Here is a 23,676-nt window from a genome sequence, read left to right on the forward strand (position 1 = left end):
ACGGTGACGTGTCAGGTTTCTTGGTGGCTGTTTTCTCTGGCTGGACAGCCAGAAACTTGCATGTGATTTAAAGCTATTTTTGTACATTCACCTTTCCCTCTTTCTCACAGGGGATCTCCAGCAACACCTGCAGGCCATGTTCATTCTGCTCCGCCCAGAAGACAACATCAGGCTGGTAGGCTGGCTTTTTGCTTATCTGCTGTTACTGACTATAAAGGTTAAGTTCCACTTGACAAATACACCTGTGTAACTCGTGAAAGCAGTGGTGCATGTATGTTTGAGTGGTTTCATCAGCAGGTTTGGGGAGTTTGCTTTGCAACCACAAAGGTAGAAAAGCAGCTAATTATGAAAGGCCTGCTTATTGGGTTGTGCAGTGAGACAAATTGTGTGGCTAGAAGACAGCCTTTGTCTGAGCCAAGCACCAAGTACTCACACTCTCAAAAAGTACTGTAACAGTTGCCAGAGAGACCAGGTAAATTAGCTTGGTGTCCTGTTTAAATCAAGAGTAGGTGGCTTATGTCTGACCTACATAACACCTGCCCTTCCACACTGGTTCGTTTGTGTTCCTCACTTCACTTTCCTCCTAACTTGTTGCATCCCAAAAGGCCATGGCTCATCAGGAAGGAGCATGTAGGATCCCCATGTAGGTATGCACCTGTATTGAGTCTTGTCTTTCTGCTTTTCTGGATTGTTGCCTCTATCACGATGTAATGAAAATTAGGTATTGCTGCTTATAACATTGATGTGCTGTCCTAGAGACCTCCAGAAGCCAAAGAAGAGCAGTGAGGAACGTGTCTAGGACATGTTGAAGTGCTCTGCAAGGTCAGGCATGACTGCAGTGTATCTACATCTCTCATCACTCAGTAGCTTGAAGTTTCTTTTCTGTGTTGTCTTGGTGCTTCTTAGCAACGTGTGCCCGAAGTAGGAGTGTCAGCAGAAGTGTTGTTCTGGCACCTCTGGTTTGCTGAATCCTCCTGAGCTGTGCTGGAGATAGACTGATCTTCTGAGCGTAGCTAGGAAACAGCCAAGATGACTATGGAATGCTTTAAATTAAAAATGACCATTGAAAATAACTTGCCATGAGCAATCTTTGTAAGCAAACCCAAGGCCCCAGTGCCAAGGTTCCTCAGGCACACCTTGCTGGGGCTGCAGCATCAGTGCCAGTGATGGGAACGGGGCTTCTCAGCGCTTTTCAAAATCTGAGCCAGGGTTAGAACATTGGAAGCTATTGAACAAGTCATTGTTCAGCAATATCACTGGCTACATTGTGTGATTTGGGACAAATTAGCCTTAACAGCTGAATAAGGACTTTGTGGACTGAGACATAAACCCTTTTGTGTGGAGCTGCATTTGGAATGCTGAAATCTTGCATGAGGTTAAGTTTGATAGTCTACTTGAATTTAATTGATTCTTGACGAAGGAAGGGTGTGCAGAGCTGCAACAGACTCCCTCATCAAATAGGAGATACAAGTGAGATTTGAAATATAAACAGGACTGGGAGAAATGCATTCTCGTGTTGGCTGCTGTCATTTGGAGAGCAGACTTCACAGCTCAGAGAGCAGCAGGGGAATCTTATCCTCTATACATCTACACTTAACATTTGGAGCAACTCTTATTTCGGTTGGAGCTACTGACAGGTTTTTAGCCTTCCATGAGAGCAGGATTAGAGCAATGGTACCAGTGTAAGATCAGTAGGAAGGAGAGGAAAATGAGTTAAAAGTGTACAAAGTGATTGTACATGTTCCTGTAGCTTAGCAGAGCAGGGACCTGTTCACTCACACGTGTTCAATAATAAAAGACTCCAGAAAATTGGGCACTTCTTTGTCTTCAAATATTCCAATGAGAAATGTTTTCTTGGAACAAACACCTATTGTTGTGGGTCATGAAAAAGGTGAAAGGATCAGCATGAATTGGAACCTTGGAATGTGCTGATCACAAGGGCTGGTAAAATACCACATCACACTTCTGATGAAATAAGAATGCAGCAGAAGATAAAGTTGGCTTGTGTTTAGGTGAGCCTAAAACTAAGAAGAGTGTTGCTGGCCCTGAAAAGCACTACAGGGAACCTTCTTGTTCATTAACAGACTATAAATAAGCTCTCCAAATGGAGGAGAAAGCTATTTCTATGTAGATGAGCTCTTGAGAAAGAACCCTCCATCTCATCAGAGTCCTGAAGCTAGGCCATCCTCCCTACATTGAGTGGGATTTCAAATATTTCCATTTAAAAGGTGTCAGACCACTTGCTGTGTGTGCTCCTGCCCTTAGGTGAGCATATGAACTAGAACTTAACAAAAATGTTAGAAACCAATTAATAATTCAAGGACACGTTGGAGTGCTCATAGCAACTGGTCTCGAATGTCAACTTTGCTGGTTTAGTATTCTAGTAAATTTGTCAAAACACATTTTCTGCTTCAGTCATGGTTCTTTGCTTTGGGATAAGGGTTTAAGTGTTGGACCTAGAGAGACACAAGAAGCCATGCCCTCTTTCTTCTTAATTGGTTCACTGAGAAATCCCAGCCCAGTGACTTGAAGCTACATGACCTTTGCCCGCTGTTTGTCTAGCCATGTTCTAAAGGGTCTTGGATTAAGACCACACCTCCCATTGCTGCCAGCCAAATTGGTTTAGCAAAGTAACTTAGCTTATCTTAATCCTCTTGCTGCTGGACTGTCCTCAAGAGAAGCAGAACAGAGCTCATGTGTGGATGCCCCTGACACAGGGCAGGTGTTGTCTGCCTACTCCTGTTTAGGCAAGTCTTTGTGTCTGTTTTGGGCTTGGTTCCTAATGTAGATAATGACTTTAACCACCAAGACCTTGGTGATTGCTTGCTCTTCTAGGTTGAAGAGCACCCTTTCTGTTTTGCTTCAAGTGGTTAGTTGTAGAAACATCTGTCTTTGGCAGAATTCACACCTTGAAGGCCTGACCACTTTGATCCTCCATGTTTCCAAAGGAATCCCAGTGACTCAAGGAGCAAGAAGGAAAAAAGGCTGGTTTTAGCATGACTTACCCTAAAGAGATGGGGTGGGGCACAGTCTCTCGTCTGTCTGCTGGCATCAGTGTTGGGGTAGTTGGTTAGTTTTTGAGTCCACTGGACAAGTCTAGAAGACATGATCAACACCATCTCCTGCTTGCACATGCTGTTCCTCCACCATCACTAGAGCTGCTGCCTCCTGCAATGCCACTGGGAAGCTTTCCTTGCTGCTCAGCAGTCTTCTGCTAGAGAGCCCTGGGGTGGCACAGCCAGCCCTGGTGTGACACGGCGAGCGCTCTGCTGGCTGCCCTGTGCTCTTCTAACCTTCCTGGTAGGCTCTGCCACATCTTGTGGCCAAGACTGACTGCCTAGTGGGTGGGCAAGATGTGAGGAGGTCAGAAGGGGCTTCCTCTACACAAGGAGGTGACAATCTGGCCTTAAGACCAAGTTAGAAAGAACTATGGGAGCACACTGGGAAAAGCAACCTACTCCTGGGACAATCTTTTTATAAGGGCATGGAGGGGTAGGACAAGGGGGAATGGCTTTAAACTGGAAGAAGGAAGATTTAGGTTAGACATTAGAAGGAAATTCTTTAGTGTGAGGGTTGTGAGACACTGGAACAGGTTGCACAGGGCAATGATGGCTGCCCTCTCCCTGGAAGTGTTCAAGGGCAGGTTGGATGGGGCTTGGAGCAACCTGGTCTGGTGAGAGGTGTCCCTGCCCATGCAGGGGAGTTGGAACGAGATGATCTTTAAGGTCTCTTCCAACCCAAACCATTCTGTGATCCCACACAGTAGTTGTGTTGTGAGCTTTTTTTTAAGAATAAGACAACTGTTAGAACTGGGCTCTTTGAGCCATGAATTCCTGGGGGGGTCACCAGGAAGTGTCTACACACTTGGGAGAGCTGCTGGTGTGTAAGGAATTCAGGTTCAGTATGGGAAGGATGTCAGACACCAGCTTGAACTTCAATCCTTGGCTTGTGAGAATTCAGCAGCTGGGTCTTGTGGCCTCAGACAAGTGTCTGTCCCCAGCACAGGGCACCACTAGGCTGTGACAGGTCCCTCTCCCCTGTTTGCTCTCTGCAGGTCCTGCTCAAAGTTCAAGAAACAGTTTTACCAGTAAGGTAAACACTGAAGCCAGACAGTGTCTTGGGGTTGGCTTAGGCTGTCCAAAGTGAAGTTTCAGTGTACATAATTAAGACACTTCCTTTCTAGGAATGTCATAATTACTCTGGTTGGAATCCTGTGAGTAAAATAACTGGAAATGGCTTGGAATGGAGTCCAAAAAGTGTTGCAAGTAAAGGCTGCCCTACTGCAGGTGTTCAGAGGCAAAACTTAAAACGCTGGGCTCCTTCCCTGGGCTTCTGGCTGGCCACAGGCTGGCTGTAAGGGGACATGCTGGAGACCCTTCAGTTCTGGCTGTCTTGTATCTTCTGGAGGAGCACTACCCAGCAGTGTAGCCCCTCAGAAGCTACAGTGATGGTCTGAGGCTCACAGCTCAGCTGCACAGCTGCTTTCTAAATGCTGTCAGTAGTCTTTTATTTTAGGGAGTTTGGGGTGAAATTCAAGCATCCTCCAGTCCTGCTAGATGTCCTTTTTTTGCCACTGGAGTGCACATATGTGTGGTAGGAGCAATGAAACACAACGATTTTCACCTCTTCTGAGCAATCTGAATCCAACCACAACAGCACCTTAGTAACTTGGAACCCTCTTCCTGCCAGCTGTGAGGGTGTAGGGTTGCTTCTGAGCTGGGGAGCTTGCTGGAAAAATTCGAAGGACCATCAGGAAACCTCACATCAGTTAGATCCTAGTTGTCCAGCTGTCTGGGACAGGGTGGTGGAAAGAGTTGTTGTAGCACACAGTGGTTTAAAGGAAAGCTCTAGCTCTTTGGACAAAGCCCTCTGTGAGGTGGGGAGCACATTGAATGCCCGTCTGTCCCACTGAACGTGTAAAGCTGCATGAGGCTAATGAGGTGAGGACCAGAGGACTGGGACAGCCAGCCTGGTAGGCTCCTGGCTAAACACAGTCGTGGTGGGACAGAGCAGGCCTGCAGCAAGGTGTGCAGAAGCACCAGGACCATCCCAGCTGTTGAGGAAAGCATTGTGTGAGAGAGTAAGTTGCTTCTCCCTCTCCTGCTGGTTGCCCAGCTGAGGAGTCTGGGCCACTGGAACAAGTGTGACCTGCACCACTGCTTCTGCACCTGTCACTCCGCATGGAAAGGTGGCTTGTAGAGGTAACTGTTATGTTTGCTGCACTGCTGATCTCTCCCCTTCCTTTCTTTAGGCTGTAAGACTGGAAAGTACCTACCAGAACCGCACTAGATACATGGTGGTGGTGTCCACCAACGGCAGACAAGACACAGAAGAGAGCATTGTCCTAGGAATGGATTTCTCTTCCAATGACAGGTACACACAGTATCCAGGAGGGGATAATACTATAAACAGCTTTTGCTGCTGGAGGAACTGAAAGCTAGGAGGCAGCACCCCCAGCAGCTTCACAGGCAGAAGCTTCAAGTTTAGAAAAGAACACTGGTCCCCTTGGAGAAGGCATAGAGGCACATGGCTCTTCTAAAGGCTTGTAAGGAAGTCTTTGTCTACGCAGGGAAAGAAAAACCTGGTATTCCAACCATTGTGTAGGGTTTAATACAAGTACATACTTCTAGCACAGCTGCTACAGGAATGAGTCTTGCTGCTGACCCTAGTCAGTAGAAGGTACTTCTGGGTAGTTAGCAGGGTCACTGGAAAATATTTTTTAACTGTTTGGCTAAGAACTGGCCTTCCAAACAGCCTGCTGGTCACAGCAGCCTCGATGTTTAGTTGCAGGTGGCTTGATTTGGACGCTTAGCTCAAGTGATGCCTGCTAAAAAGGGGGACCAGCCTGATGCTCCCACTGGCTCCTGGCTCCCTTCCTGTGCGTGTGTGCACAGCTGTAGCTCAGAGATGCTCTTGTGGTGGGGTAAGAATAACTTGTCCTTGCACAGGTTGCTGTGAGCTTGGAGCTTGTTGTTGGCTGTGATATACCAGCAGAGCCACCTTTGATAACTGAGAGCTCACTGGTATTCAGTCTCTAATAACACAGCAGGGTCATGTTAGCTTTCTGCTAGAGTTACTTAGGTTCTGGATGGTCAGCCTGATACACCCTCCCCTGGCCCACTTGGTATTTATAACTCAGTGTAGACTTGTTGCTATGGTCTCTGATAAACGCTTGCTGAACAGTATCACTAAAAATACCCTGGCCACCTTGGGAAGCCTTTTTAAAATGTATCTTTCCATGAGCTCATCTCATGTTGTCAACAGAAATAGCTGGTGCTGCTGTGGATCCTTGTGCTGGGCACCAGTGGCTCCAAGGCTTGTGCATTTCCAGGGCTTCGTGTCTGCTGACCCTCTGGAGCCTTGAGTCTCACCCTCTTCCCCCACTTCTCATGAGCTGCAAGGACTGATGGGGGTGTCAGGACTTGTGGAAATGTGAGAGCAGTTAGAGCAAAGTGTAAGAGCAGGAGGCAACTGAATCTGATTCTCCTTCCAAGATGCTGCTTTGATTATGAGCTGATTTTACAGCTTTATGAGATTCAGCTTTTTTGTCTGGCAGTGTGGTGTAGGCTGTGCTGGGGTTCCCCTGCCTTTCTTCCATTGCTTGACTTTTGTTTTTAACTTGGCTTTTTGCTCAGCCTTACAGAAAGCAGATGACTGTGAGGGCAAAGAGGTCACAACAGCTGAGATGGGTGGGTTTGCCAAGAAGTCTTGGCTGGCTCTTGTAGTCATCCTTGAGGTGTGGGAGGGAGAAGAAGGGGCAGGAGTCAAGAATGGGTGACAGGCTGTGATTGCCAACCCACCGTGCTGCTGGTCACCTGCTATTGCACCAGAGTGATCCCAGTTCCCAGCTGCTGTGGCTGGGGACAAACAAGAAAGCAAACCTGTGTATGGCAACATCAGAGCTAGAACCAAACCACTTGAGCCTGAGTGGGACTAAATCTTGATGATTGTGAGCCCCCTCTGACCTTCCACACAAAACTTACCACTTCTGAATTCCTGTTCTTCTCCTGGGTGTATGTTAACACTTCAAGCTGGTTTAAAAAGTACTGGTGGACCCTGTATCTGGTTAGTGATCCTTGCCAGACACCTGGAGAACAGCACTGGCTCTCCTTGTCCCTGAGCAAACACTGGGATTTTCCTCTTTTAGAATTATAGAATCATTAAAGTTGGAAGGGACCTTAAAGATCATGATAAAGATGAGTGCAACCATCTGCAACCAGAGCTGTGAAATGAGAATGGTGGCAGGATGCTGTGGTAGATGACCTGACCTTCTCTTTCTTACTACAGTAGCACTTGTACAATGGGCCTGGTGCTGCCTCTGTGGAGTGACACCTTGATCCACCTGGATGGGGATGGGTGAGTGTCTTCTGTGTGTTCTAGGTCAACAGCAGAGGGTGTGCAGATGTTACAGCATGGTATGTGGAGAAAGACTGAAGTGATGGCAGAGCCCTAACAGGTCCAGCAGACCTTCTGCTGTGACCTGCAATAGGTTAGTGTGCTCAAAGGCCCTAAATCACAGTGATTGTGGCAGGGAGCACCAATAATTGACTTACCTGTCAATACAGTGAGACAGTGGCTTGTGTGTGTGTTTAAACTGGAGTAAAGGAGCTTTTACTGGTGAGTGTGTAGTGAAAGCTCCTTAAAGGGATCCTATTATGTGTCCCTCCATCACCCTTGCAGGAGGCAGCTTCAGCTGAACATACAATAAGAATGATGTTTCTCTGCCAAACAGTCACCGGCCTTGCAGACTCTTTGTGCCAGTTACAAAGCCTGTCCAGTCCAGTGTGTGGAATGACTTTTCTTTCCTTGGTAGCTGCCCCAGGATCACTTTAGCTGGACTCTGTTGCTCCCAGCTGTGGCACTGAATTTGTGTTGCCAAGGTAAACAGCACAGCCCAGCACTGCCCCACTCTTAGTTTCGTTCCCAAACAGCAGCTGCTTTAAAAAGTGATTGTAGAGCTTTTAGTGTGCTATTTTGATCTCTCTGCTAGCTGAACCCAGCAGTGTGGGCATAGGGCTGCTCCTTTGCTGTTCTAACATGCTACAAACTACCAGTTATTAACTGAAAAGCTGCTTTTGGGACACATTTTTACTGTGCCTATTTTTCTTCTCTCCAGCGGGTTCAGCGTATCGACAGATAACAGGGTTCACATATTCAAGCCAGTGTCTGTGCAGGCAATGTGGTAAGTACTATCATCTGTCCCAGTCATCCTTTCTCCAAGGTGTTTTGGCTGCTTGAGCTATTAAAAACCAGGTGCTGCTTTGCATTATTGGTATCTTGAGACCTACTGGAGCAGCCAGAAGTCCCCTTCAGAGTTGGGAAGGAAGTTTGATACCAAACAGAAAAAAAACAAACCCATGCAAGTGCTGGTACACAGCAGTGAGCTTGGAATATTGCTGCAGCCACAGCTTCATCTCAGCTGGGGGCAGAAAGGGACAGGGTAATTTTCCTCACAAAGGGCTGTTGCTTTGAATGTCTCCAAAGCAGAATTGCTGTGAGCGTGTATTTGAAATCCAATGATGATTTTCTATTTGTCTTAAGTAAAGAAATACACACTGCACATATTTCAGGAGTCTCTGTCTCCAGTGAAGACATGTTCATCGTGATAGTGAGAAGGAAAGAGAAGCTGCCTGCATTTCTCTTTCCTTTTAGGGTGGCTCATGTAAGAATGTAGTGGCCATGAAAGTATTTCTGGCACAAGCTTCTTTGAATTGCAGAAATACATCACCCGTCAGGGTGTCATGCTACTGTGTCACCCCAGTGATTTTGACCTGGATCCTTCTGATTCCAGTCAAAGATTTAAAATAAGCTAAAAATAGGAGAGGGGAATTTGCTTCCCAGCAGCAGCTAAAGAAACTTCTGACATCCCTCATGCAGTGAGAGAGGGCAGACACTTAAACACCTCAGGAAAGTCAAGCCCTAAGCCCTTGGTTGTGCAGCTTTCCATGTCTCATTCTGGGGTGGCCATGCCCTGCCCTGCCCCCAGGGAGCTGATGGCACAGTAGCAGTTGTCAGAGCACCCTGTCTTGGACACAAACTCTGTGCATATTATTTAGATAGTTGTAGCAGTTCCTGGAACCAGAGATTCAGGTGCCTCCACTTGCTGAATTGTGGGCACCTTCGCTGCTGTCCAGGCTTGTCTTGGCACACTTCAGTTCAGACATGCAAGCTCTTGCAGTGGGTGGTTATCTTCACTCTTGAAGGACACCTGGTGCCCAGGGCTGTTCCATGTAGCACTGGGGCTTGTACCAACTGCTGGGGCATCCAGCATCCTGGATTTGGCCATCGCTTTATGCTTGTTACCATCCTGTGGAAGAAACTATAGCTCATTTTTCCCTTTCTAGGTCTGCTCTGCAGAGTTTACATAAGGCTTGTGAGGTGGCACGGATCAACAATTATTACCCAGGGAGCCTCTTCCTCACGTGGGTCAGTTACTATGAGAGCCATATCAACTCCGACCAGTCGTCAGTCAACGAGTGGAACGCGATGCAGGATGTCCAGTCCCACCGGCCCGACTCCCCCGCCCTCTTCACAGATGTGTAAGTTGGTCTGGCTCTGCTGAGCCAAAGTGTGTGTCTGTCAAGCACTGCAGTCTCCAAACAAGGAGACAGTTTCCACAAGAGATTACTCTTAATTAGGTATTAATGAGGAGAGGTTTCCTGTTCCAGGTAATAAGCGGCCTTGTGGTTAGGTAAACACCAGCACTGGAAGTTTAGCCCTTCTGGGGCTCCCTTGCATCTCCTCCAGCCTCTGTTTTCAGTCTAGTTGTTTACATTGGGCTTTAGGCTCATAGACCTTTTGCTTTTCCAAGCTAAGTCCCGTGTTACTAGTGAGAGGGAGATGTGGTGTACCTAGACCTTCTTCTTCACTGGTTTTGTCCTCTGGTTTCCAGGCTTGGTGTCTCCTGGAAGAAACAGGTCTCTCTGGACTTTGCTCTTGTGCTGGCACGTGTCTGAGCACGTTTATAGAGTAACATGGTCTTTTTTCCTTACTCTGTTCATTTTGTTGTAAAGTGAAGTTCTTGTGTATGGAGTTCTGAGCTCAGACCCATCCTCAGGCATCCACCTGATGCACCTCAGAATGGGGATAAACAGCAGTGCAGTTTCTCACGGTTCTGAAGAGCTCTGCAAGTCTGAAACAGGACAATGTATGGGCCCTAAGCTGTGTCCACCTAAATGCTTGGATGTCTGGTGATAGATACATGGTCCAAAACAGTGTCTGAGGCAGGTAGGTAGATGGTTTGGAAAGGCAAAATGTATAGGCTGTATTAACATCCAGGTTTTACTGCCTCCCTATTTAGTAATTGCTGATGGTACTGATACCATATAACCTCAAGGGTAGTTTGTGTCCAGATGTGATATATATGAGGACTTAGTTGCCCAGTTTGTAGTAGAAGAAATTACTTCAGTAGCCCCAGCTGCTTTCCCAGTATAATGGTGCCATTGGTTGATTTATGCTTGCAGATATTTCCTGTTGTTGGAGTTCAGTGAGTGAATAATAACACTGAGCAGTTGTTCAGCCGTGAACAGATCTTCACACTTGATTGTTTTTTAAGGTACAAGGAGAGTGGCTGAAAAGTTTTGGCAGGCTGTCAGATTAATACTCCCTTGTAGCTTTTCATATATAAATTTTATGTAACCCGCCCTTTCTCTGGTGGCAGCAATTGAACGATTTCCAGGGGACACCTGGACAGCATTTTCTTAATTCAGTCCTGAAATAATGAGGTTAAAAGGACCATGGGCTTCCATGATTTTTTTTATTTGTGAACCACCAGTTGGACACTTGTAAAGCAGGGCAGTGTCTGTGCAGTTGCCACCCTGGCAGCCTTCCAGAGAAAGGGAAAGGTGGTGTGAGATGTTGCTGCTGGGTCCCTCCAAACGATGATGTGTGACACAGCTCTGTGCTGCTGCTCTGCTGCAGCTTCCCCTGGTGTTAGGCAGGCTATTTTTGCAGCTGGTGATAAGGCCCCTGGCAGCAGAGGCTGGAGGAATGCACAGAGGCTTAGCTGCCCTCGCCTCTCCATGTATGGAGCTTTGGAGCTGTTACCTTTCCAAGAAAGGTAGGGAGAGGCATAGATACTGCTCCAGAGAGTATAATGCAGCCTTCCCAATTTAAATTTTACCAAATACCAGTGGTACTCTGGATGACTGCAATGGATTAGGAGCATTCAGTTGGTCTCTTTCATATGCAACTGGGAATCTAAACTGGGCTTTACAGTCACCTGAATTCCCTGCAGCTGAGGACACACTTGGGGGAAGTAGTGTCAGTATCTGAGACTCTGCAGAGTGTCCAGTTTGTACAATACCTGTCTGAAAAGTGCCATGAGTGCAGTTTGCTTCCCCTCCCAGTGACTCTGTTGCTTCCCTCTGACAGCCCAACTGAGCGGGAGCGCACAGAACGGCTGATTAAGACTAAGTTAAGGGAGATCATGATGCAGAAGGATTTGGAGAACATCACGTCAAAAGAGGTGAGTGGTGAGGGTGCAGCACTGGAAGTGCTGTTGTGCAGACTGAACAGCTCTGCACTTTATGCTGTGAAGAAAGGCCAAAACCTTCACGTGGCTTCTTTGTGTTCCTCCTCCCCACCCAGATCCGCACCGAGCTGGAGATGCAGATGGTGTGTAACCTGCGGGAGTTCAAAGAGTTCATTGACAATGAGATGATAGTGATCCTTGGGCAGATGGACAGCCCCACCCAGATATTTGATCATGTCTTTTTGGTAAGTCTTACAGTGAATTCACAAGTAAACACACCTAATACTTCTTACTGTGTCTTGCTTGATGCAAGGGCCTCTGGAGGAACTTAAAGGAGCTCTGAAGGAGACACTGGCTGATCCTGGGGTCACGTACCCCTGCATGAGGCATAGGACACTAGAGCTGTTGAACAGGAGCAGCCTGTGCTTTTGGCTGTGCTACACCTCACCATACAACACGTGCCAAGCTTTAGACCCTGTCACTAGGAGATGGAAGTTAGAATTTTAACTACTTTTCAGGACTGTTTCTGTTGATGTACAACGAGTTTTGTAGCATTAACTGTCCCAGGTGCCTACACCCCAAGTTTTTGGAGTACACGTGTGTTTGGGAAGGGCACAACTACAGCAGAGAGGGAAGGGAGCTGTTGGGGAGAGCTGTGAAACATTCAGGTGGAATGACACTCCTGTAACATGGAGAGCTCTGAGTTCATGTGATCTGAGAGGAGCACAGAAGCCTAACAAAGAATCTGGCAGATAAGTCACTTAAGGAAACATAAACATTTTGCCTTTTAATGTTTTGCTTGCATAGTTGCCTTTCATTGCTGCTGGGGCCTGTCTAATGACTGCAGCTCCTTCTGGTGAGTCAGCTCTCGGCTGGATTTCCCAGCCCTGCAGCCACAGGTGCAGGTTTGGTTGGGCTGTCTAGCCCAGGAGTTGGCTCAGCTTTAAACAAAACCCTTCCTCTTGGCCAGCTGGTCTTCCCAAATGGAGAGAGCCTCTCCCAGTCCCCTGAAGCTTAGTGCTGTGGCTCAGAAAGGACGGGGGATGATAATGTAGGCGGTCCCAAGCAGAGATAGCTTGAGCACCTTGAATTTTGAAGGAAACTTTTGAGTGGTTTTGGCCTCAGTCAGGATTTATGTGTTTGAGCAGGAAGCAAACAGCTTGGAGGTCCTGTGTGTGCTGCAGAGAAGAGTAGCCTGGGATAAATGTGCTTGTTTCTCTGCTCACACAGGCTGTGAACATGAGGAGAAGAGGTGTAACCCAAGTGAACTTATGGTATTGCTGCCTTCTGATGTGTGAGGTGGCTGTTCCATGTATAAAGAACACCTGGATGGTTTTTAAATACAGACAGTATCTCTTCTGTGGGGCAGAGCTCACAGCAACCTCCAGGAAAAGGCTCGAGTGGTCTCATCTTTGCTGAGGTTGATTTGTCAGTGTTGTGCAGGAAGTCCCAGCATGTGGTGCTGAGCTCCTGCTTTGCAGAGCTGTTTGTTGCTTCCAGATAGATCTGGTTAATCAGGCAAGAGAAGGTGCTGAACATCAGCCCTGTTACCAGCATCTCCCTGGTGAGGAAAGGCTGAGAGAGCTGGGACACTTTAGCCTGGAGAAGAAAAGACATGAAAGGAGACCTTATTAATGCCTGTAAGTGTGTAAAGGGTGGGTGCAAGAAGAATGGAGCCAGACTCACTAGTTCCCAGTAGCAGGACGAGGGGCAATGGGCACAAGCTGGAACATGAGGAGTTCCATTTAAATATGAGGAAAAACTTATTTATGGTGAGGGTGACAGAGTCCTGGGACAGGCTGCCCCAGGGGGTTGTGGAGTCCCTTTCTCTGGAGATAATAAAAACCCACCTGGATGCAGCCTTGAGTAATGTGCTCTAGGCAATCCTGCTTTAGCAGAGGAGCTGGACTAGATGACCTCTAGGGGTTCCTTCCAACTCTGACAATTCCATAATTCCACTCTTCTTTGTACCCCTTTACTCAAAAGTCCCCCTGCTCTCCAACACTTGCTGGACAGCTTCCTCCTACATCAGTTGTCTGACTTGTGCCTTCCTTCTGGCTGATGTGTCCCTTTGCATGTTTTCCCTGCAGGGATCAGAATGGAACGCCTCCAATTTGGAAGACTTGCAGAACAGAGGGTAAGTAGCTTCAGGCCATCAGCTTAAAAGCAAGAGCCTGCCCTCAACACTTGTCTGTGCAACAAACTCTCTTCTGTACCAGCTGGGCAACCTGAGTATCACTGAAGGGTTTGCAGATCTGAACAAGCTCTTGCTTCCTCCAGACTCTGCATCCCACAGACACCCTAAAGTAAAAGAATCTTGTTTCTTGACCTTGACTGACATCCCCTTGGCAAACAAAGGAAGCTAGCAATCTCATAGCTATTAGTAGCAAAAAGCTACAATTATTGAGCTGGGTGCTGTGTTGTTGGCTCAGTGCCCCCTGCTCCAGCCCATTGCTCTGGGCTGAGGTCTCGTGGTTACAGAGTTACTTTGGAGTCTGGGCCTCTTGACTGTGGCAGGAAGGAAATGTTTCAAAGAGCATTTGTTGCTTCAAGTGGGGCCCAGTAGGAAGTCAAGTCCTGTAGCTCTCAGGCTTAGCACTGATGGGTTCCTCTTGTCTCCTGCCCCTTCTGCATTTCAGGCTTAGGTTTTGACTGTCCTTTCTCTAGGCCAGATGGGTCAAAACACCAAGATTTTGCTATAAATCATTATTTATGGGTTTGGCTTATTTGTGTCAATCCAGTAGAAAGAACTAATCACTCTGCTGAGTTTAATTGGTAGCATGCTTCTGTACCTTGGAGAATCAGTCAGGCAAATGGACCCTCCTCATTCAGATCATGGTCTGCTGCAGCTTCCTTGGGTCAGACAGGTCCTGCCTGACTGCCAGCAATCTCAGACCTGCTAGGGAAAAGGGTGTCACTCTCTTGCAGTGCTCTTGTTCTGGCTGATATCCCTACATGAATACAGTTCATAAGCATCTTGCAAGTAACCCTCAGGGCTAAAAACACTGGTTGTAGTGTACATAAATACCATATGCTTCCACTAGCAGTTTCCTTTCCAGAAAATTTAGGGATAAGAAATATATCCTCCTCAGTGGCTCATTGTTCCAGCTCTCTGTAGTTACTTTATGAATTTGTTTAACTGTGGTGTTGCTCATGAGCTTATGCCTTCAGTCTTCCTGTGTTGGTGCAACAGAAGGAAAGATTCATAAAGGGGCTTTGAGGAAGTGTCCAAACACTAACTGAAGCATCTGTGCAGGAGCTCTTGTGACACAAGTGTTGCTCTAACACTTGGAATGGAGAGAAGGTGGCCAAGTGGTGTAACCTGACATACTGTAGAAGTTGTTTCTGTCCAGGATGGATGGAAGCCCTTTGATGAGAGGCTGGACTCTAAAGAGCTCAGCAAACCCTTTTGTCCACATGAGCTGCTGCTTCCTTGCATTCAGCCCTGGTTTCCAAGGAGGTGTGTGCATGACTGTGACTTCAAGTGGTTTGAGTTTTGCCCCTCACAAGGCGAGGCTGTTGTGCAGAGCTGTGATATCTCTCTAAACATGCTGTGTTCTGCACACTCAGCATTTTTCTCTGCTCTCTGTGTCTGTGCAGGGTGCGGTACATCTTGAATGTGACTCGGGAAATAGATAACTTCTTCCCTGGGCTCTTTGAGTACCACAACATCCGGGTATATGATGAGGAAGCAACAGATCTTCTGGCTTATTGGAATGACACCTACAAATTCATCTCCAAAGCAAAGTAAGTATTTTTCAGAACAGAGGAAGCACATTTAGAAGATGTATATTAAGCATTTTATGTTTTCCTACTGATTTTAACTGCTTTTCTTTGCCTACCTAATTTTCATTCTTGCAGGTGCTTGTACAGCAGGTAGGACTAAAGAGGGGTTTTTTGCCCAGTTGCAGTCCAGGTAAACAGTGGAGGACATGATTCCTGTACTAGAGAGCTAACAGCTTGCCTGCTGCTTAGGGAATACAGTGAATCTGCAGAGGTGCCAGTGGGAGGGAAGAGCTGTAACAAATTGAGCAAGATTTAACACAAGTAAGAAGCAAAACCTGATAAGCCAAACACAAGTAAAACCTGTTCCCTGTACTGTGAGGCTGAAGGAGGAAACCCATAGTCTGGAAGGGATTTCTTGTGGGGTGATGCTCCAGGGCAACTCTTTCCTTCAATAGGAGTCAAGGCCTGTGTAAGTCTCTGAGCTGTCAGTTACAGTGAGTAATCTGATGGCAAAAGCTGGAAGTGGGGCCTTGTAACTGCGAAGAACAACAACCTAGTTATATGAGCTGTCTCCAGTTAATTCAGCAGCCTTCTTAAGGGAAAACTGGTTAGAAGGCAGATTGGCATATGTTGCCTCTAAGGTATGATTTCTGTTGTAGCAGCCTGTCATCTCTTAACCATCACTGGTACTTGCACTTTCTCACAGCCTTTAAAAGCTGACTTGTTTGAGTATGGCTCAAGACTGACTTTATTTAAGCTGCTTTCTTTAAAAGACATCATTGTATTCCCTTAAGTATTGATTTTGAATTGTTGTCATCCCAATAAATATTCTCCTGCCCAGGATATTTTCCACTGGGTTTTAAACAGTTTGGCCTCAGTCCTGTGGATGAGATGATGTAAGTTAATGATCTTCCAAACCGGGGCGATTACTGTACCCCCTTTTTGCCCTGTCTGCTTGTTGTATTTAGGGCTTGTTTAAACACCAAAAGTATTGCAATGTTTCAACTGATGTGATTTGCAAAGTTGAGAAAGTCTTAGTCAGTCTGCAGGCTGCTATTGCCCAGGGTACCCCAAATGGTGCCAACATCTCTGGGGGTGTCTGGGGGTGCAGGTACAGGCTGTGAACAGCTTGTCATGGCACATGACTTTGTGCATGCTCTGCAGCCTCCCGGTTAGTCCTGTGGGGACTTCATGTGGCTGGCAATCCAGAAAACCTGGCACTTCAAGGAGAAAATGAAGGGTGCCAAACCCCAGCTGTCCCAGCCTGCCCCCTGCCAGCGCTGCCCAGCGCACCCAGCTCACAGGGAAGGGCCTGTTGCCTTCCTCCTCGTGTTTCACAGCAGACAAAAGGTTCCTAATTCCTTGGAGCAAAGTGCTGGCTGCCCTTCCAGGCTCTGTACCAGCCTCACCAAGCTGCTCATTGCACTCAAAGGCACTGTTTGTGTTCCCTTTACTAAGGAAAGTCAAACTTTTGCCAAAAGATCTGCCGTCCAATCACAGCGACCTGCTGCTTTGGGCCGGGAGAGGGTTAATTTTCTTCACAGTAGCTACGACTATGGGGCTGTCTTTTGGGTTTGTGCTGGTAATAGTGTTGACAGCACAGAGATGTTTTTGATGTATCGTTAGATGATGGATGCCCTTTTTGTTTGGAATACTGCTTGATACCAGTGAGCCATTTGGACTGAGTTCAAGGATGCCACATTAGCCCTTAACAGTCTTCAGAAATCCCTGCAAACCACGGATGTGATCAAAGCTTCAGAAGAGCTGTTGTTACAAGATCTCTTAGCAATATTCAGACCTTGCTTTTCACTCTTAGTGTGTCTTGCTCCAGTTTGCAAATTGGATTATCAAATCACATCCCAGACTTTAGCTGTGGCCACAGTATTGAAGATGTGTTTGATAATGCTCTGGTAAAGAAGTTGCTATTTTCTTAAGCTTCTCAGAGGCCACGTTTTCTCTTTAATGGTCCTCTCTTGGCTTTCTCCTGCTTCAGGAAAAATGGTTCTAAGTGCCTGGTGCACTGCAAGATGGGAGTGAGCCGCTCAGCATCCACTGTGATTGCCTATGCCATGAAGGAATATGGCTGGAACCTGGACAGGGCTTACGACTACGTGAAGGAGCGGCGCACGGTCACCAAGCCCAACCCCAGCTTCATGCGGCAGCTGGAGGAATACCAAGGGATCCTGCTGGCCAGGTGAGTGGAAGGAATGACTCTGATTAGCCATGTTAAGGCATGACACTTAAATGATTGACTCCATGATTTTAATTAGAACTTCCATCACTGCATTCTGCAAGCTCATGATTGTCTTGGGAAAGATAGCGCTGCTTTCATGGGTTATCTCAGCTGAGCCTGGGAATATGGGTATAATAAAGAGCTTTTAGGAGGCTGTTTTGGCTTCTAGGATGGTACATCCTGTGAACTGCCATCCGAGTGCAGCATTTAGAGCTGTGTAGACTCCAGCAGGGATAAATGATGTCCCTATTGCTTGTAACATCACTTGGCAGGGAACTTGCTTTGTCTCCATCTCAGCCTCGCAGTTCCCTGTGGAACATGCCCCTCCTCAGTAGCTGGTCGGGTTTTATTTAGATCCCTTTGGTAAGTGTTGGTGGCAGGAGAGGGGACAGGATGTTCTGTGCATTGCAACAGTGCTGTTTGTTCCTGCGTGGAGTCCTGAGGCTGGTCTGGACCTGGGCCTGCGTATGGGCAAGGGTGTTGTAATCCCAAGCCTATCATCTGATTAGCAAAAAGACATAAATATTGCATGTGTCCGAGAAATCTACTTGTAAGCTGTGTGAAGCAATGTCCTCGTGATCAGCTGGAAGGGGGGAGTGAATCTGTGGGTTTCACCAGATCACGGTGTGTTGTTTGGGATCCTGGTGTGATTTGCCAGGGAGCTGATCTTGAAGCCAACAGAATTACCCAAGCTTTAAATGTCCCCATACTATGGCACCAACTGGATCACTTGTGAGTCTTTAAAAAATGCAAGAGCAGGGCATTACCTGTGTGTGTGTAGGTCTGAAAAGCCTGCAGTAAATGAAGCTTCACTGAAGCAGGGAATGGCCTCTGTGCTGCAGGAAGGGTCCCTCTTTATGTTGTTCCTTTCTCAGTTCCAAACTGCTTTTTTTCCCCCCCCTCTTTCATGTGTGCTATTTAGCTTTGCCCTCTGGCTGCCTTGTTTATTGCTGCGGTATTCCAGGACAGGTAAAAACAAAACAAACAAAAACCCAACAAAAACAAAAACCCAACAGATTCACACTCATGTGACTGCTCCAGTTTCAGAGGGAGGTATGTGAGGGCAGCCATGTGCTCGCACTATCTAGTTACGGGTTTATGTTGGGGTTATAGCAACTGGGATATGTTTTCCAGCTGTAAAATAAAAACCCCCTGCCTGCTTTTAGTCACAACAACAAGTGTGTTTTGAACTTCCTGGGGTTAGTTAAACTGTCCCCTCCCTCTGGTGATAGACACAGGCTGAGCCAGCTCTGTTGCTTTTATTAGTTATAAATACATTACAGGAAAACAGTGTTTGGGATCCCCTGTGCCTTGTGCAACTTGTGAATCAACAGCAGGAGTTTTATCCTGGAGCCTGGAGATCTGGCTGCAGTGTGGTGGGAGGTGGGGAGGGTTCCTGGTCCAGGGCTGGTGTGGACACGAGCTGGCCAGACGTGATGCTGCCCCTAGACTTCATGCCATGCCTGGCCCACCAAACAACTGCTCTGCCCTGGGCTCTTCTCCCTGGAGAGTGCTGCCCACGGGGGTCAGGAGGTGGCTGTGGGCTCTAGCAAGGGACCATGGGCTCCTGTTTTCTGACCCTGATTTAGCACCTCAAAACATCAACAGCTTCTCCTCATGAACCAGACATGTGGAAAATCTTTGGCATCCCATACAGAGCCTCAGCAGCAACCTGCCTCTCAGCCAAGCCTGGTTCTGCTGCCAATGTCAAGCTTTGCTCCAAAATCCATCAGAGACAGAGCACGTGCACCCCACAGTCGTGCCTTTTGGCCTCTGGTCTTGACCCTCCTCTCTGGAAGAGCCTGATTCTTCCCTGTCTCGTACATGAAGGCTGTAGCTGATTATGGGCTTGGAAAGCTAAATCTGCAATGGATTATTTTCCTTAGCTGTTGAACACCCACAACTAAACTGGTACAATGTAATTAGTTCAGTAGCATCCGTTAATTAACTTAGTGCAGCCAATGGATGGGGTCTAGGAGTGCCTGCTCATACTCCCGAAGGACAGGAGAAGTTTTGCAAGGTCCCCTGCCGATCCAAGGACCTTTCTGTGGTATCTGCTCTCCTCCTAGGGGCAAACGGTGGAAGCACAGCCCTGTGCCCGTGGTCACTCAGCAAAGCCCTGCCAGACGTGGCTCTAGCTGCTGTGGTTTCACTGCAAGAAGCTGCCTCCTTGGGTCTTTGTTAGCCCAGGGTCGTGGGCTGGGGTTTTTGGCAGGTGCAGTTAAGGAAGGTGGTGCAATGCTCCTGGCAGTTGCTTGGCCTTGTGACTGTTCAGACCTTCCTAAAGGGGCTTTCCAAGAGCTGGAGGACTCTTGAGCTTCCTTCCTAAGAAAGGCAGGTGGTGTTTTGGGCTTCTTGGTGACTGTTGTGTCTTACACCCAACCACCCACATCCACTCACCGTGGTTACCAGAGCCCAGTTACAGCGCTTGCGGTCAGTGACTCCAGCATTTGGCATGGTTTTTCTTGTACTTGCATCCTCTTACAACAAGGTGGGTCTGGCACTGGCGTGTGAAAACACTCCTCACTGTTTCCATTTGCTCTTCCCCCTGCAGCAAACAGCGCCACAACAAACTGTGGCGCTCCCACTCTGACAGTGACCTCTCGGACCACCACGAGCCCATCTGCAAGTCTGGGCTGGAGCTGAACAAAAAGGAGATCACCACCTCAGCTGACCAGATCTCAGAGGCAAAGACCAATGACAACCAGCAGCCCATGTCTCCCATCTACTCAGCTGAGCTAGACAGAGAGCAGCAGCTCCCAGAGGATGCCAACGTGATCGAGGAGATGTGTGTGAAGGAGAGAAGGATCCACCTAGAGTTTACGTGTCGAGACTTCCACGCTGAGCAGATGGAGGACAAGCTGAACCTCAACAATATCAATGGCTGTACAGCAGGATGTTGTGTAGACTCTGTCCCCCCTGATAACTGCCATTCTTCTGAGGCCTTAATGCAACTACAGCACCCCTTGGAAATAACAGAATTTCCAGATTTGGCAGTGGATGATCTAGAAAAAGATGCCCTTAAGCCTGATATGAACGTGCACTTGGTTCCCATGGAAGAATTCACTTCATGCTTAAAAGACTTTTCCCAATCCCCAAACCAAAATTGCCCGACTCTCCAACAGAATCCACAGCATAAAGTGACAGACCTCAGTACAGACAGGATTGATTTCTTCAGTGCTTTGGAGAAATTTGTGGAGCTTTCCCAGGAGGGCCGGTCACGCACCTGCTCCCATTCCAGGACAGAGGAGCAAGGGAGTGGAAGGAATGGGGTCTCCAGGGTGCCTGTGCTGGAGGTGCCACCTGCTGCAGATGGGGCTGCAAATGCTCAGAGGAACAGCTCTGGAAACTCTCCTCAGGCATCAGATGACTCCTCCACAGATGAAGAGCAACAAAAGGTTAAAATAACTTGCTTGGTGTTTTTGGGACCTGCTGCTCAAACCTGTGTGGGCAGTTCTCTTGCTGTGGGGCTGCTGTGGATAAGGCAAATTCTAGTCCTGGCTTCACTTATCAGGGTGTAGCTGTTTGGGGTGGGATTTCTAGATGCTTCCCCTTCGTTTTTAGATTCTTGTCCTTTCCTGCACTTTGTCCTTAAACATCTGGTTGCTGGCAGTGGCAGGGAGGGCACTGACTGAGTCAACCTTGACCTGACCTCCTGTGCTGTTCTCATGAGAAACTTATTTTGGAGTTTTGCATCAGGAGAGCAGATAGGTGGGACCTGAGCCACTCACGCAGCTGAACCCATAACAGCTGACACCAGCCAGCATCCCCAGACTATACCCATATTTATCTGACTTGAGAAATCCACTAAAGGATGGGACAAAGTTGGCACCTTTCCCTGGTTGGAAAGCACCAGCATTGGGATAGTCAATCAAAACAGATTTTGAGCTTCCTTCAAGGAAGAAAATGAGTCTGTCCAGGCCTGGAGTGATGGGATCAGGCACATCATGGCTCACTTCTCTCCTGGGTAGAGAGATGTTTCTGACAGAATATAGTAACCTCTGAATTGAGGTACCTTTCTCTTATAATTGCTTTCCATCCTCCAGGGCTCTCACAGGGATTGATGATGTCCGGGACCATCATTTTCTGGGAACCTCTCTTATTTAAATTCCACGCTGCATTGCTTGAATCTTTTCCATCTCCATGTGAGGCAATAAAGCTCTTCCAAATATAATAGGCCAACCTTCTCTCCAGTGATTTGGCACAGGGAGTGTCTGTGTGGATAGAGGAGCCTCTCTGGCCATTTTCCTCTGGGAGAACAGAGCATTTCAGCGCTCGGTCATTCTTTATGCTGTAACTTCTCTTTGCTCCCGTACGTGAGCAGAATCTTCAGCTCCAAACTGCACTTGTAGCAGCATTAGGATTTATTTTTTTGTTCACTGGACTTTTTTTGTTAAAAAAAAAACAACCAAACCCCCAAAAAAACAACAACAGAAAAAAAAAAACAAAGGAGAAATTTCCCTTGGAATTCGTGGCAGTTAAAGAAAAGTTTTTAAATCTCAGTTTAGGTGAAAATCCAGCCTGGAATATGTTAAATGCAGTCCTGGAGACAATAATGCTTTTATGTTGGTGATCACAGCACTTGTAATCGGTTCCCACATACAGACATGTGCACATTTTGCTCCTTTGGGGATGTGCTCCCCCATTTTCTTGAAGCTGCTGCCATTTGCTGTGTGTCAGTGCAGCTGATGCACTTTGTAATTCTCCTGTTTCTGTGTTGCAGGAGGTCCCTGAGCTGCCTGGCACAGGCCATCTCACGAGATCCCACTCGGAAAATGCCATTTCTGTGAAGGAAATTATCACAGAGATTGAGTCAATCAACCAGGGAGTGGGACCTGCCCAGCAGAAAGAGGGTTCAGCCAACCTCACCCAGACACCAAAGAGGAACATGGTGCATGACCTGCCAGTGGAGGCAATTTGGGCATCAGAAAGGGTGGAACAGAGTGAAGGAGCCTGTGCTGGACACCAGGAGAAGGAACCCCTGCAAGCTGAGCAAGAAGCTGTCCCTTCCATGCAGCCATCTTCTGGTAAATCTGACCTGGAGGAAAGCAGCCCTGGGGGGGAGCAGCAGGAGTCTCATGGCTCCATCAACCCTGAGCCCAAGTGGTGCCCTGGCTCTGTCCGAAGAGCCACCCTGGAGTTTGAGGAGCGCCTGAGGCAGGAGCAGGAGCACCAGCACGTGTCCCCAGCCAGCATCTTACCCACCCGCAAGAACTCCAGGAACGACTCTCCTGCTGCCGAGCTCCTGCCACGGGGGAAGGGCGAGGAGCCGCCCCTGGAGCTGGCTCCAGGGAGTGAGAAGGTGCAGGGTGCAGGCTGTGAGGAGCTGCTGCTGCCTCCCGGGACAGAGCTGCCTGCAGGCAGAGACCTGCCCACACCCCTCCCCTCCCCAGCACAGGAGCCCCTGCCTGCAGAGCCCAGCGTGGGGCAGGAGGGAGCGGCACAAGAGCACAGGACAGTGGTCTCGTTTGATGGGACAGAGGAGCCATCCCTGCCCTCCCTGCTCCCAAAGAGAATTGAAATCATTGAATACACTCCCACGGTCAAGTTGGCAGAGGGCCCCGAGGCCAGCTGTGAGCAGGGCAGGCTGGCTGTGATCGTCCCATCTCTAGATGAAAACTTGAACCCTTCCTTGTGCTCCAAGAAGGCACCAACCTGTCCCAGAGCTCTGGTCAGTCTCTCGCTGCCGGAACATGCGGTACACAAGCAGGGCACCCTGGCTGTGGGCAGCTCCAGCGAGGAGGGTGCTGGGTTATCTACTCACCTTGGTGCTGCTTCCCCCTCTGCCCAGGTGACCTCCGTTCCTTCTGCCAGCTTTGATTGCTCCTCTCACCCCCATGTAATTCACCTGAAAGGTGTCACCGAGCACAGCACGAGTACAGATGATGAGCTGGTCACACCATGTGGCACTGGGGGAGACATGGCTCTCCTGCTCAGGGACAGCCCTAGGCCCCTCTGTGGGAGGGTTGCTGGCACCTCGAGGCGGCCGAGCAGTGAGGACTTCACCAGCCAACACACTGAACACACGGACCTTCTGGACATCTCTTTCCTGTGTTACGGCCTCCCCCACAGCTCCAGCAGCCACAGTGTGGAGGAGCCCAGCAACAGCCCCGGGCTGGTCAGGCAGCGAGCGAAGGAAATAGAGGCTTGGATCCGGCATGCGGGGCTCACCCCACCCTCCCACATGAAACGCTCAGCATCCTTGGCCAAACTGGACTGCCTGGACCTCTCCAAGGACGACTTA

The 23,676-nt window shown here is 48.2% G+C and overlaps 1 protein-coding gene across 1 annotated transcript in view; it reads left to right on the forward strand.

The window, feature by feature from the left end:
- Window positions 1-23,676, forward strand: part of SSH2 (slingshot protein phosphatase 2) — a 64,138-nt gene that overhangs the window by 40,021 nt on the left and 441 nt on the right. Inside the window, exons 4-15 of the mRNA XM_009993209.1 lie at window positions 111-175; window positions 5,252-5,373; window positions 7,288-7,356; window positions 8,117-8,182; window positions 9,345-9,539; window positions 11,374-11,467; window positions 11,590-11,718; window positions 13,564-13,610; window positions 15,074-15,220; window positions 17,193-17,393; window positions 19,987-20,830; window positions 22,156-23,676. The exon at window positions 22,156-23,676 is cut by the window's right edge and continues 441 nt beyond it. Coding sequence (XP_009991511.1) covers window positions 111-175; window positions 5,252-5,373; window positions 7,288-7,356; window positions 8,117-8,182; window positions 9,345-9,539; window positions 11,374-11,467; window positions 11,590-11,718; window positions 13,564-13,610; window positions 15,074-15,220; window positions 17,193-17,393; window positions 19,987-20,830; window positions 22,156-23,676 — 3,500 coding nt within the window. The remainder of the gene's footprint in view (window positions 1-110; window positions 176-5,251; window positions 5,374-7,287; window positions 7,357-8,116; window positions 8,183-9,344; window positions 9,540-11,373; window positions 11,468-11,589; window positions 11,719-13,563; window positions 13,611-15,073; window positions 15,221-17,192; window positions 17,394-19,986; window positions 20,831-22,155) is intronic.

Source organism: Chaetura pelagica, unplaced genomic scaffold (assembly GCF_000747805.2).
Source record: "Chaetura pelagica isolate M959 unplaced genomic scaffold, ChaPel_1.0 scaffold72, whole genome shotgun sequence".
Taxonomy (NCBI): Eukaryota; Metazoa; Chordata; class Aves; order Apodiformes; family Apodidae; genus Chaetura; species Chaetura pelagica.